A 15,321-nucleotide genomic window follows, 5' to 3' on the forward strand; every position below is an offset into this window, starting at 1 on the left:
AAATATCAATAACCTCAGATATGCAGATGACACCACCCTTATGGCAGAAAGTGAAGAGGAACTAAAAAGCCTCTTGAGGAAAGTGAAAGAGGAGAGTGAAAAAGTTGGCTTAAAGCTCAACATTCAGAAAACGAAGATCATGGCATCCAGTCCCATCACTTCATAGGAAATAGATGGGGAACCAGTAGAAACAGCATCAGACTTTATTTTTTTGGGCTCCAAAATCACTGCATATGGTGACTGCAGCCATGAAATTAAAAGACGCTTACTCCTTGGAAGGAAAGTTATGACCAACCTAGATAGCATATTTTTGGAAGGAATGATGCTAAAGCTGAAACTCCAGTACTTTGGCCACCTCATGTGAAGAGTTGACTCATTGGAAAAGACTCTGATGCTGGGAGGGATTGGGGGCAGAAGGAAAAGGAGATGACAGAGGATGAGATGGCTGGATGGCATCACCAACTCGATGGACGTAAGTTTGAGTGAATTCTGGGAGATGGTGATGGACAGGGAGGCCTGGCGTGCTGTGATTCATGGGGTTGCAAAGAGTCAGACACAACTGAGTGACTGAACTGAACTGATATATGTTGTACCACTTCACAGAGACTACAGAAAGAAGGAATCTAAATAGCATGTATGGTTGCATGAGTTCTGTATTTTATTTGAACTGTAGCTTTCATGAATCTTTCATAATATAATTTTTATGTGTTTTGGGCTTCCCTAGTGGCTCAGATGGTAAAGAATCTGCCTGCAATGCAGGAGACCCAGGTTCAATCCCTGGGTTGGGAAGATCCCCTGGAGAAGGGAATGGCAATCCACTCCAGTATTCTTGCCTGGAAAACCCCATGGACAGAGGAGCCTTGTTGGCTACAGTCCATAGGGTCGCAAAGAGCAGGACACGACTGAGCAACTAACACTTGGGTTATATTGTTGGCATTGCAAATATTGTGTTTTAATTCTCTGGATTGTGTTTTAAGAGTGTTAATATTTTTGTTTTAACATACCTTTAAATCTACTTGCTTCTGATCTTTTTCCAAAGTATTCAGGCCTTTTTTTTTTTTTTTGCCAGATGTTAAATTCTTACTCCAATGTATTGACTACTTCTTTAAGCCTCAGTTTCTTTATCTGATAATGGGAATAAAAGTAGTATAGTACTTACCTCATAAGTACTCCAGCTGCGTGGTGCTGGATTGGCTGTGAGGAGATACCCCATGTCCAGGGTCAGGAGCAGCAGCTGTGAGGAAGTACCCCACATCCAAGGTCAGGAGCAGCGGCTGTGAGGAGGTACCCCACATCCAGGGTCAAGAGTGGGGCCTGCACTTCGCTGGAGCAGCCATGAATAGATACCCCAAGTCCAAGGTCAGGAGCAGTGCTGTGCTTCGCTTGATGGCTGTGTGGAGACACCCCAAGTCCAAGGTCAGAGAAACCCTAGTAAGATGGTAGGCACTGGAGCAGCTATGAGGAGATGCACCACATCCAAGGGCAAAGGAGAAGCCCCAGCAAGACAGTAGAAGGGGCGAATTCGCATTTAGATTCAAACCCAATTCCTACTGGAGATGCTCAGAGGGCTCAAACAAATCGTGTGTACCAGGACCCAGGGACCCCACAGAGACTGAGACAGAACTGTGTTTGAGCATTTCCTGTGGAGGTACGGGGTGGCAGTGGTTTTCCACAAGTACAGGAGCTCTGGGTGTGGGTATGGCATAAGTAAGTCCTCTTTAAGGAGGTTGCCATTAACCCCACCATAGAGCTGCCAGAACTTACACAGGACTGGGAAATAGACTCTTGGAGGGCACAACAGAACCTTGTGCACCAGGACCCAGGAGAAAGGAGCAGTGACCCTACAAGAGACTGACACAGGCTTGCCTGTTGGTGTCCAGGAGTCTCCAGCATGGGTTGGTGGTGGCCTACTGCAGGGTTCAGGGCATGGACTGTAGCAGTACATGCATGGGATCTTTTGAGGGAGGTCACCATTATCTTCATTACCTCCACCATAGTTTGGCCCCAGGTAAATAACAGGGAGGGAACACAGCTCCACCCATCAACAGAAAATTGGATTAAAGATTTACTGAGCATGGCCCTGCCCATCAGAACAAGACCCAGTATCCCACTCAGTCAGTCTATCCCATCAGGAAACTTTCACAGGCCTCTTATCCTACTTCATCAGAGGACAGAGAGACTGAAACCACAATCACAGAAAACTAACCAATCTAATCACATGGACCACAGCCTGTCTAACTCAATGAAACTATGAGCCATGCCATTAGGGCCACCCAAGATGGACAGGTCATGGTGGAGAGTTCAGACAAAATGTGGTTCACTGGAAAAGGGAATGGCAAACCACTTCAGTATTCCTGGCTTGAGAACCCATGAACAGTAAGAAAAGGCAAAAAGAAAGGACACCAAAAGATGAACTCCCCAAGTCAGTAGGTACCCAATATGCTGCTAGAGATCAGTGGAGAAATAACTCCAGAAAGAATGAAGAGACAGAGCCAAAGTGAAAACAAAATGCAGCTGTAGATATGACAGGTGATGGAAGCAAGTTCCAATGCTGTAAAAAGCAATATTGCATAGGAACCTGGAATGTTAGGTTGATGAATCAAGGCAAACTGGAAGTGATCAAACAAGATATGGCAAGAGTGAACATTGACATTTTAGGAATCAGCAAACTAAAATGGACTGAAATGGGTGAATTTAAATCAGCTGACCATTATATCTACTACTGTGGGCAAGAATCCCATAGAAGAAATGGAGTAGCCATCATAGTCAACAAAAGAGTCTGAAATGCAGCCCTTGGATACAATCTCAAAAACGACAGAATGATCTTTGTTCATTTCCAAGACAACCCATTTGATGTCACAGTAATCCAGTAATGCTAAAGAAGCTGAAGTTGAATGGTTCTATGAAGACCTACAAGACCTTCTAGAATTAATTAACAGCCAAAAAAGATGTCCTTTTCATTATAGGGACTTGAATGCAAAAGTAGGAAGTCAAGAAACAACTGGGGTAACAGGCAAATTAGGCCTTGGAATACAGAATGAAGCAGGGCAAAGGCTAATAAGAGTTCTGCCAAGAGAATGCACTGGTTATAGCAAAAACCCTCTTCCAACAACACAAGAGATGACTGTACATAAGGACATCACCAGATGGTCAACATGAAAATCAGATTGATTATATTCTCTGCTGCCAAATTTGGGGAAGCTCCATACAGTCAGCAAAAACAAGACTGGGAACTGACTGTGGCTCAGATCATGAACTGCTTATTGCCAAATTCAGACTTATGTTGAAGAAAGTAGGGAAACCACTAGACCATTCAGGTATGACCTAAATCAAATCTCTAACAATTATACAGTGGAAGTGAGAAATAGATTTAAGGGCCTAGATCTGACAGAGTGCCTGATGAACTGTGGACGGAGGTTCGTCACACTGTACAGGAGACAGGGATCAAGATACTCCCGAAGAAAAAGAAGTGAAAAAAAGCAAAATTGCTGTCTGAGGAGGCCTTACAAATAGCTGTGAAAGGAAGACAAGCAAAAACCAAAGGAGAAGAGGAAAGATATATCCATTTGAATGCAGAGTTCCAAAGAATAGCAAGGAGAGATAAGAAAGCCTTCCTCAGTGATCAGTGCAAAGAAATAGAGGAAAACAATAGAATGGGAAAGACTAGAGATCTCTTCAAGAAAATTAGAGATACCAAGGGAACATTTCATGCAAATATGGGCTCAACAGAGGACAGAAATGGTACGGCCCTAACAGAAGCAGAAGATATTAAGAAGAGGTGGCAAGAATACACAGAAGAACTGTATAAAAAAGATCTTAACAACCCAGATAATCACGATGGTGTGATCACTCACCTAGAGCCAGACATCCTGGAATGTGAAGTCAAGTGAGCCTTAAGAAGCATCACTACAAAGCTAGTGGAGGTGATGGAATTCCAGCTGAGCTATTTCAAATTCTGAAAGATGTTGCTGTGAAAGTGCTTCACTCAATATGTCAGCACATTTGGAAAACTCAGCAGTGGCCACATGACCTGAAAAGGTCAGTTTTCATTCCAAGCCCAAAGAAAGGCAATGCCAATGAATGCTCAAACTAGCACACAATTGCACTCATCTCACATGCTAGTAAAGTAATGCCCAAAATTCTCCAAGCCAGGCTTCAGCAATATGTGAATCGTGAACTTCCAGATGTTCAAGCTGGTTTTAGAAAAGGCAGAGAAACCAGAGATCAAATTGCCAACATCTGCTGGATCATCGAAAAAGCAAGAGAGTTCCAAAAAAAACATCTATTTCTGCTTTAATGACTATGCCAAAGCCTTTGGCCGCGTGGATCACAATAAACTGTGGAAAATTCTGAAAGAGATGGGAATACCAGACCACCTGACCTGCCACTTGAGAAATCTGTATGCAGGTCAGGAAGCAACAGTTAGAGCTGGACATGGAACAACAGACTGGTTCCAAATAGGAAAAGGAGTACATCAAGGCTGTTTTTTGTCACCCTGCTTATTTAACTTATATGCAGAGAACATCATGAGAAATGCTGGGCTGGAGGAAACACAAGCTGGAATCAAGATTGCTGGAATAAATATCAATAACCTCAGATATGCAGATGACACCACCCTTATGGCAGAAAGTGAAGAAGAACTAAAGAGCCTCTTGAGGAAAGTGAAAGAGGAGAGTGAAAAGGTTGGCTTAAAGCTCAACATTCAGAAAACGAAGATCATGGCATCTGGTCCCATCACTTCATAGCAAACAGATGGGGAAATAGTGGAAAGAGTGACAGACTTTTTTTTTGGGGGGGGGGCTCCAGAATCACTACAGATTGTGATTGCAGCCATGAAATAAAGAGATGCTTACCCCTTGGAAGAAAAGTTATGACCAACCTAGATAGCATATTAAAAAGCAGAGACATTACTTTGCCAACAAAGGTCCACCTAGTCAAGGCTATGGTTTTTCCAGGATGTGAGAGTTGGACTGTGAAAAAGACTGAGCACCGAAGAATTGATGCTTTTGAACTGTGGTGTTGGAGAAGAGTCTTGAGAGTCCCTTGGACTGTAAGGAGATCGAACATGTCTCTCGTAAAAGAAATCAGTCCTGAATAGTCAGTGGAAGGACTGATGTTGAAGCTGAAACTCCAATATTTTGGCCACCTGATGCAAAGAGCTAACTCATTTGAAAAGACCCTGATGCTGGGAAAGATGGAAGGTGAAAGAAGGGGACAACAGAAGATGAGATGGTTGGATGGCATCACCGACTCAATGGACATGAGTTTGAGTAGTCTCCGTGAGTTGGTGATGGACAGGGAGGCGAGGCGTGCTGCAATCCATGGGGTCGCAAAGAGTCGGACATGACTGAGCAACTGAACTGAACTTACCTCATATTGGTAAATGAGATAATTTGTTTAAAGGACTCAAAGCAGTTTGATATATAGTAATGATTCAGTAAACATTAACATATTCTTATGATTACTGGTCAGTAATATCTATCTTATGAAGTAATAAATGTAAATGGTAAAAGTATTGCATAAGAAAGTAAGCCCAGCATGTGCACATAGTAAGGGCTCAATAGATGATTGCAATTATGTTACACAAGACACAATCTTTTTATAGGTGTTGACTCACATGGGGTCTTTTAAAGTATTGGAAATAGTAGGAGACAAAGATAAGAAGTTTCTAAGTCCTGTTCAGAAGTTGTAACTTTTTAAGTGTAGGTTTTTTAAAGGGAATAACGAGAGATATGGGGAATACTGAAAGGCAAATGCAGTAAGAAGTAAGTGCAAATTTATCGTCAGTAGCCTTCAAACCAAGCTGGAGAGTGTCGTTGAGCTGGCCTGTCCCTAGAAAAAAGAGTAGACACATATTTATTGAAAGAATGGACCAGACATTCTTTAAAGTGCTTAGTATAAATTGGTAAACAAAATAGGCATGGTTGTAACTTTCTTAAAGCCTCAGGGGTTTCTTAACCTAAGTTTTAACAAAAATATTTATTATATTTCTACTAAGTTCTAGGCATTGTACTAAGATCTGTATTTAACTTAAACAATGAAGATCACACAGTGTTACTCACCTCCTTCTTGTCTATAATTGGGCAGTATCCATGTAGCGAGGGTGACCGTATATTTTTTTCCAAACTACGTCACTTCTGAAGCTAACCTTCACTAGGATGGTAGGCATAAAGTGGGACTATCCATGGCAAACCAGGGTGCATACATATACCAGTTTCCTTTACATATAGTGATTTCTTTAAGACTTACATACAAAGAGTCTGGGAAACATTTTTCCTCCTTAATTTTTGGTTTACCTAGTATATACTTGATAATTATTGATTTGCCAAGATTCTATCTTTAGCTCTCTTGTCTTCCCTTGATTATGTTCATTCAATTCAGTTCAGTCGCTCAGTTGTGTCTGACTCTTTGCGACCCCATGAATCGCAGCACACCAGGCCTCCCTGTCCATCACCAACTCCAAGAGATCACTCAGACTCACGTCCATCAAGTCAGTGATGCCATCCAGCCATCTCATCCTCTGTCATCCCCTTCTCCTCCTGCCCCCAATCCCTCCCAGCATCAGAGTCTTTTCCAATGAGTCAACTCTTCACATGAGGTGGCCAAAGTACTGGAGTTTCAGCTTTAGCATCAATCCTTCCAAAGAAATCCCAGGGCTGATCTGCTTCAGAATGGACTGGTTGGATCTCTTTGCAGTCCAAGGGACTCTCAAGAGTCTTCTCCAACACCACAGTTCAAAAGCATCAATTCTTCGGCACTCAGTCTTCTTCACAGTCCAACTCTCACATCCATACATGACCACAGGAAAAACCATAGCCTTGACTAGACGGACCTTTGTTAAAGTAATGTCTCTGCTTTTCAATATGCTATCTAGGTTGGACATAACTTTCCTTCCAAGGAGTAAGCATCTTTTAATTTCATGGCTGCAGTCACCATGTGCAGTGGTTTTGGAGCCCAAAAAATAAAGTCTGACACTGTTTCCACTGTTTCCCCATCTATTTCCCATGAAGTGTTGGGACTGGATGCCATGATCTTCGATTTCTGAATGTTGAGCTTTAAGCCAACTTTTTCACTCTCCACTTTCACTTTCATCAAGAGGCCTTTTAGTTCCTCTTCACTTTCTGCCATAAGGGTGGTGTCATCTGCATATCTGAGGTGATTGATATTTCTCCTGGCAATCTTGATTCCAGCTTGTGTTTCTTCCAGTCCAGGGTTTCTCATGATGTACTCTGTATATAAGTTAAATAAGCAGGGGGATAATATACAGCCTTGACGTACTCCCTTTCCTATTTGGAACCAGTCTGTTGTTCCATGTCCAGTTCTAACTGTTGCTTCCTGACCTGCATACAGATTTCTCAAGAGGCAGGTCAGGTGGTCTGGTATTCCCATCTCTTTCAGAATTTCCCACATTTTATTGTGATCCACACGGCCAAAGGCTTTGGCATAGTCAATAAAGCAGAAATAGATGTTTTTCTGGAACTCTCTTGCTTTTTCGATGATCCAGCAGATGTTGGCAATTTGATCTCTGGTTCCTCTGCCTTTTCTAAAACCAGCTTGAACATCAAGAAGTTCATGGTTCACATATTGCTGAAGCCTGGCTTGGAGAATTTTGAGCATTACTTTACTAGCATATGAGATGAGTGTAATTGTGTGATAGTTTGAGCATTCTTTGGCATTGCCTTTCTTTGGGATCGGAATGAAAACTGACCTTTTCCAGTCCTGTGGCCACTGCTGAGTTTTCCAAATTTGCTGGCATATTGAGTGCAGCACTTTCACAGCATCATCTTTCAGGATTTGAATTAGCTCAACTGGAATTCTATCACCTCCACTAGCTTTGTTCGTAGTGATGCTTTCTAAGGCCCACTTGACTTCACATTTCAGGATGTCTGGCTCTATGTTCATTAGTTAGTTAGTTCAGTTGCTCAGTCGTGTCTGACTCTTTGCGACCTCATGAGTCACAGAACGCCAGGCCTCCCTGTCCATCACCAACTCCTGGAGGTCACTCAAACTCATGTCCATCGAGTTGGTGATGCCATCCAGCCATCTCATCCTCTGTCGTCCCCTTCTTCTCCTGCCCCCAATCACTCCCAGCATCAGAGACTTTTCCAATGAATCTACTCTTCGCATGAGGTAGCCAAAGTATTGGAGTTTCAGATTATGTTCATAGTTATACATAAAAAGCTCTGTGCTATTGATTCCCAAATGTTTATCTCCCTATCTTTCAGCATTTAGATTCTGTTCATGTACCTTCTTGCTTACTGGACATTTCTAGCAACTAACTTCTGATAAAAGCTGCTGACCTTATATTTTGTAAAAGCAAGTTTCACATTTCTTTTTTTCACATCTGCGTCTTTGATTATGAAATTATTTTTTCCTGGGAATGCCTTGTTTCCTATTCTCTTACCTATACATTTTGCAAGTTCATTATATTTTCCCACATACCCAAAACATGAGCTTTATAATAATACAAATATAAAATAATGTCTCTCCTTAAGAGTAAACTGTTACTTTCTCCAGAACATTTTTGCTGACAACCACCTACCTGACCCAGATGTCTTTCTTCGGTGATGACTAGGCTCCTGTGTATACTTTTGTTTTAACACATGCAAGAGTCCTTAGAAGTTGTCTCATTTATGTATTTGCCTTCTCCACCAGACTTACAATTTTTTCTTATACTGTAGAATTCCTGAGAGTCAGCATTATTTTCATTTTTTCAAGACCCTGGATCATAGTACCCACATATTTATTTAACTAAGTCAAATTGAACTTTCTATTTGTAAAACTATAGTCAAAGGACCTGATCTTATTTTCTCTTTTATAGTTCTGGCACTCAAAAACTGTGCCTGGAAAAAATTCCACAAATCATTCATGTCTTGCCTATAGCAGTTAGAAATGCATGTTAGAAATAGTTGGAAGATTATATTAGGTGAGAAAACAAGTATAAAATCATGCAAGGTTTTGTAGGCTATGGCAAGGAACTTGAATTTTATCATGAAGGCATACGTAAGTCATAGATCTTTAAACCCACAATTTTAAGAGATTACCCTGGCTTGATCACTGTGTGGGATGTATGTTGAAAAATGCAGAGACTACTTAAGAAGACATTGCGAATAGTCAAAGTAAGAGTTAATAAAAACCTGAAGTAGGGTGATAGCAAGGAAATGAAGCAAAAAATCAGTTAATTTGAGCTATATTTTTGAGATAAAATCTATAAGACTGATTGATAAAACTAAATAAGCTATTAGGTATTATTTGTTGAGATAGGGAGGGTTAATTTTTAGAGGCAATTGATTACTGGTAGCAAATGAGATCTTTTGAATGTGTTTTGAATGTGCCAAGTTTGAAAAATACATATAAGACTTTCAACTTGAAATGATAAAATTGAGAGTTCTCAGCATAGAAGCTGATATTTAAGGCCGTGAGTGATTCACTTCAGCATAGAAGGTGGAGATTGGAAGGGGACATAGTATTAAATCTTCAACCACTCCAGAAATTTGATGAAAAGTAAGAGTCTGCAAACAAAACTGCTACTGCTACTGCTAAGTCACTTCAGTCGTGTCTGACTCTGTGTGACCCCATAGACAGCAGCCCACCAGGCTCCCCCGTCCCTGGGATTCTCCAGGCAAGAACACTGGAGTGGGTCGCCATTTCCTTCTCCAATGCATGAAAGTGAAAAGTGAAAGTGAAGTCGCTCAGTCGTGTCCGACCCTCAGCGACCCCATGGACTGCAGCCTTCCAGGCTCCTCCGTCCATGGGATTTTCCAGGCAAGAGTACTGGAGTGGGATGCCATTGCCTTATGAGAGCTTTAGACAATATAAGGAAGGACAAGATATCTTCATGATACCAGGAGAGTTTTAGAGAATCTAGAAATCATGAAATATGAAAAAATGTTTTTCAAAAAGGACAAGTGATCAACTCTGTTAAATGCCATTGAAAGTTCAAGGAAGATTAGAACAGAAAAAAAAGGTGTCCTTTATACTTACCACCATAGAAGCTTTTGTTAGGGAGAGCTTCAACAAGTGGGTGAGAACAGTAGAGTTAAAATCCATATATAAATGAAAATGGTAAACTGACGAGTTACTAAAAGGTGAATACAACAACATAGTACAGGGAGACAACTTTCTCAATAGTTTTCATTCTAAAATTGAATAGGAAAAATGGAATGGTAACTAGAGGGCCATGAGGGTCATTTGTGGTTTTTGCATTGATGGTGATAGAGGTGGTTATGGTTGTTTAAACATGGCTGTGAATGATCCAGTAGAGAGGGATGATAAAGGAGAAAGCTAAGATAATCATAGAAGCAAAGCTACTGGGGGATCGGTCCAAAGCACGTGTGAAGAATTTCAGGGTAGAAGAAGATGCATGAATATACAGACAAGTTTATATATTTGGTTATGGAAACATGAGAGCACTTTTATCACTTGACTTCTATTAATATTTTTCCTATAATGAGTGAGATGAATTATACAGTCTTGAAATAAAATACAAAGAAGGTTTTCCTGTACTTTCTATGTTAAGTGTCCAGTGGATGTTGAGGGGTGTGAAAAAGTACCTTGCTGTCTTTTCCCTATTCATTACTGAATTATATGGCTATTTGAACATAATACCATTGATGGAATTAAAGAGATAAGATAAACTCCTTGTTTTCCATATAAAATATAACAACAACAACAAAAAAAACCCTAACATTGTTCTTACTCTTTGTCAGGCATTGTTCTAATAATTATATATACCTTGTTGGGCGTCTTTATCTTAACTCATTTAATCCAGTTAGAACCCTATAAATTGGGAACCCTATAAATTGGGTATTATTATATCCATTCACAGTTATCATACTGAAGTCCAAAGAAGTAAATAACTTGCCTACACTTAGTAAATCCTTGGTGGCTCAGACAGTAAAGTATATACCTGCAATGCAGGAGACTTGGGTTCAGTCCCTGGGTCAGGAAGATCACACTCCAGTATGGTTCCTGGAAAATTCCAAGGACAGGGGAGCCTGGCAGGCTATGGTTCATGGAGTCACAAAGATTCATACATGACTGAGCCACTAACACACACACACACACAATTTCATAGGCTAGAATTGAGAGGATTAATACAACTATTTGGGGGAAGGGGAGGAAATTTCCAGAAATTGGGCCACCACTCACTTTTTGGGCTTTTATGATCAGCCTCAGAACTGTCATGGTGCCTACAGGAGTGTCATTTAGCTTAATGATATTTTACAGTGAAGGTATAATTAGGCTCAAGGTCTGCTAGAAGTTGAATCTTCAGCCATCTTGGGCCTAGTAGGTTCTAACCAGTTTTTATGTTTCCTCATGAGCTATGTCATTCTTTTAAAGATTGTTCCCTGCCCCTTTCTCTCCTGTGATAGACTTGCGATTGGTGTCCGGAAGGGGGAAGACAGCCTGGTAGGACTGAGCTCATAACCTGTGGGATCTGATCCTATCTCTAAGTAGATAGTGCTAGAATTAAGTTGAATTGTAGGACACCCAGCTGGTGTCAGAGTATTGCTTGGGAGTATGGGAAAGCTCCACCACACGCAAATCAGAATTGGTAACCAGAACCTTTAGGAACATTGTGTTTTCTAGCCCTGACCTTTAATTCTTGGCCAACTTTCTCATGTCAAGCTATCCACATAAAATTAAATTTATGCGTAAAAGTGCCTTTTCTAGGTAGTCATTCCAGACCATACCCTGCTTGCTCTAGACTTGAAATTCTGGCTTTCATCCCTCTGAGTCTCTAGTGCCTTGCTATGGACTCAACCCTTAATACTTATTTCTGGACACTTTGGCTTTGTATCCTGGTGGATTACTTTTTACACTTGCTAGCTCTAGAATCTGCTTCCTTTTCTAATGTTAATATTCCTGAGGCCTTTAGTGATAATCCTACCTGTCCACTTCTTTCCTACTGCCTGACTAGCCCACAGGCTCTGCCATTCTTCATAGCCATCTTAACTTCCATAAATGCTCCACCATAAAATTTGGCATTATGACATATGAAACTTTAAGAGAATCTTCTATTAGAAGATTAAAAGATTAGAAAAGATAGAACCCTCATAGATGAGAGTAAGCAGCGATGCAGTTTTAATAGAGAGTGATAATCAATCAACTATGGGAAACATTTTTTCTAAAGATTAATCAGCATTTTTTTTCACCTATATTTGCTACCTGAGCCTCACTTCATCCACCGGCTTGTCAGAAAATAAATAATGAACAATAATGTGATTCATTTAGATTGATATATTGGATGGATTGGCTATGATAAAAAAGTAAACCTAGAAATGTATGTTGATTAAACGTAATTGCCTTTTATTTCTGGCTTCCATAAGAGTCTAAGGTGGATAATCCTGGTCACTAAGTACTTTTTTGAAAAATCAGGTATTCAGGGAGCCAGAGTCCGTCAATCTACCATCTTCTAGCACTTTATCCTCATCTCTGTGTAGTGGGTCAGAAGCAGAAAGAAAATACAGAAGAAGCACATTTGTGTCTTAATAGCCTTGGTCCAGATATTACCCATATAACTTTTATGCACACTGTCCTGGATAAGACTTAATCTCATGGCCACACATAAGAATAGAGGAAGCTGAGAGATTTTGTTTCTTTGCATGTTCAATGAAGAGAAAAACAATTTTGATGGCAACTATTAGTTCTCACTAGAGTTAAGAAAAATAAGGTAAAATGAATTACAAAGTCTTTTACAAATGTGAGATAATAATTACTGTTGTTTGGTTGCTAAATCGCATCTGACTTTGTGTAATCCCACAGATGGCAGCCTGCCATATTCCTCTGTCTATGGAATTCTGCAGGCAAGAATACTAGAATGGGTTGCCATTTTCTGCTCCGGTGGATCTTTCTGACCCAGGGATTGAACCCACATCTCCTGCATTGCAGGTGGATTCTTGTACTACTGAGCTACCAGGGAATCCCAAGATAATAATAACTATATGTAAAAATGATATGTATAATTACATACTTAGTATAAGATAAAATGCTGCTACTGAGTCAGAGCAAGTTAAATAATTGTGAGAAATAATAAAGGAAATACAGTAATCTCTGTATTTCTTTGTTAAAAGTTCCAATAGTGATTTTTCTCTCCAAAATCATGATTAAATCACAAACTGAAAAGGAATATCAGTTGGGAAAATGTTTCTTAATAAGGTAAATAGTAGGTTCTTTTCAACTTTATTAATGTAGCTTTCAAAACATTTGGGACAGAAAATAAACTGTGCTTAACACTTGTGTAATGGATTATATTTGTCTGTTGTGTGATGTAGGTCAGAAAGAGTCTGAAGATGAAACTGAGGATGAAGAATTGGATGTCAGTTTTAGGATATCAGTGTTCAAACTACCCATACATACTTTAGATTCATTGAGATATGCTGCACTATTGAGAGCAAAAGAACAAGATTATTTTCCTACGTATGCCCAGCCATTTTCTCCTGCTCGTCAAAAGCCAGTAGTTAAAATAAAAGACATGCTGATGGGAAAGAAAATAAGAAGAGAGTTTTTGGCAACACACAGAGCTGGTATGAAACTCCAACCACTTTGTGATGTTGATAAATATTTCTCAGAACAAAAGAAGCAGGAAAGCAGTAAAAATAAAGTAACAGCTGTAAGCATGGCACAAATGGCCCAAGAACGAAGTAGAATAAATATTAGAGAAAATTTAAATAATAAAATATATGCTACACATAAACTGACTGCAAGAGATGATGAGATAATTCAGGATGGTTTACAACAACTTTATCAGAATAGATCCAGCTACCTTGAGAAAGTTAAAGAGAGAAGAGCTCAGTTCCTGGAAGAAAAAAAACAAAAGGCTAAAGACCGCTTATTAATTCAGAACCTAAATAATGAGCGCACTCTTTTGACCAAAGGAATGATTGCAATTGACAGATTGAAGAATAAGCAGGCTGCCTTGAAAGAGAAAAGTCTGATTGTTCAGCAAAAACTGGCAACTGAAAAGTACCAAAGGGATTTACTTAAACAAATGAAGGAAATTAGGTAGGTACAGTTTTTATATAATAGTAGCTTTCAAGTTGTCAGGGAGGAAATTTGCCTCTGCCTTCTAGGTTCTCCTGGCTGGTTTAAGAATTAAATTGATATAAGACAGAGTAATGGAGAAAATCAAACAAAAGTTTAATAACATCTATACATGGGAGAGACCCAGGAAAACTGAGTACCCCCCAATAGCTGAAGCCATCACCATAAATATCACCTTCAGCTAAATATAAAAGGAGATATTGGGGACAGAGAACCAATTATGAGAGGTTACCAGGAAAAGCACAGTGAAAAAAGGTAAGGCTGACAGATCTCAGTCATTGTCTTCTCCATCAAGTTTCTAGAGCTTTGGTCATCCACCTCTTCCTCAACTTAGAGTTGTAGGAAAGCTCAAAGAGATGGAAAGACACATAATACTAAAGGGTACACGAGACAGGACCCCAGTGATTTTTTTTACCCTTTCTTACCCTTGTATATTCTTCACACAGGTTTGTTCATTTTTTTTTTCTGATATTAGATTGAGTCTTGTCAGCCATTTTTATCCTGGTGATATTTTAAGTGGTCAAACCATGAATACATATGTTTAAGGCTTATCTAGAGATACATAAAGATCATGAAAGTGAAAAGTGAACGTGTTAGTCCCTCAGTCATGTCTGACTCCTTGCGACTCCATGGACTATAGCCCGCCAGACTCTTCTCTCCATGGTATTCTGCAGGCAAGAACACTGGAGTGAGTCACCATTTTCTTCTCCAGGAGAACTTCTTGACCCAGAGATCAAACTCCAAGTCTCCTGCATAACTGCTTATTTCATTTACATTTTTAAATGCTATTGTTTTCAAAAGTCGTCTGTACTACAAAGAAGTATAAAATAAAAAGAAAGCATTTGTCTTTTCCTCAGTTCAGTTCAGTTGCTCAGTCATGTCTGACTTTTTGCAACCCCATGAATCGCAATATGCCAGGCCTCCCTGTCCATCACCAACTCCCAGAGTTTATGCAAACTCATGTCCATCGAGTCGGTGATGCCATCCAGCCATCTCATTCTCTGTTGTCCCCTTCTCCTCCTGCCCATAATCCCTCCCAGCATCAGGGTCTTTCCCAATGAGTCAACTCTTCACATGAGGTGGCCAAAGTATTAGAGTTTCAGCTTTAGCATCGGTCCTTCCAATGAACACCCAGGACTGATCTCCTTTAGAATGGACTGGTTGGAGCCCCTTGCAGTCCAAGGGACTCTCAAGAGTCTTCTCCAACACCACAGTTCAAAAGCATCAATTCTTCGGCACTCAGCTTTCTAAACAGTCCAACTCTCACATCCATAC

At 40.2% G+C, this 15,321-nt stretch overlaps 1 protein-coding gene across 1 annotated transcript in view; it reads left to right on the forward strand.

Annotated features, from left to right (window-relative positions):
- LRRIQ3 (leucine-rich repeats and IQ motif containing 3) overlaps positions 1–15,321 on the forward strand; it is a 199,693-nt gene that overhangs the window by 178,640 nt on the left and 5,732 nt on the right. The window contains exon 7 of the mRNA XM_010849437.1: positions 13,278–14,007. Within this exon, the coding sequence (XP_010847739.1) occupies positions 13,278–14,007 (730 nt within the window). The remainder of the gene's footprint in view (positions 1–13,277; positions 14,008–15,321) is intronic.

Source organism: Bison bison, unplaced genomic scaffold (genome assembly GCF_000754665.1).
Source record: "Bison bison bison isolate TAMUID 2011002044 unplaced genomic scaffold, Bison_UMD1.0 scf7180017864283, whole genome shotgun sequence".
In the NCBI taxonomy this organism is placed as follows: Eukaryota; Metazoa; Chordata; class Mammalia; order Artiodactyla; family Bovidae; genus Bison; species Bison bison.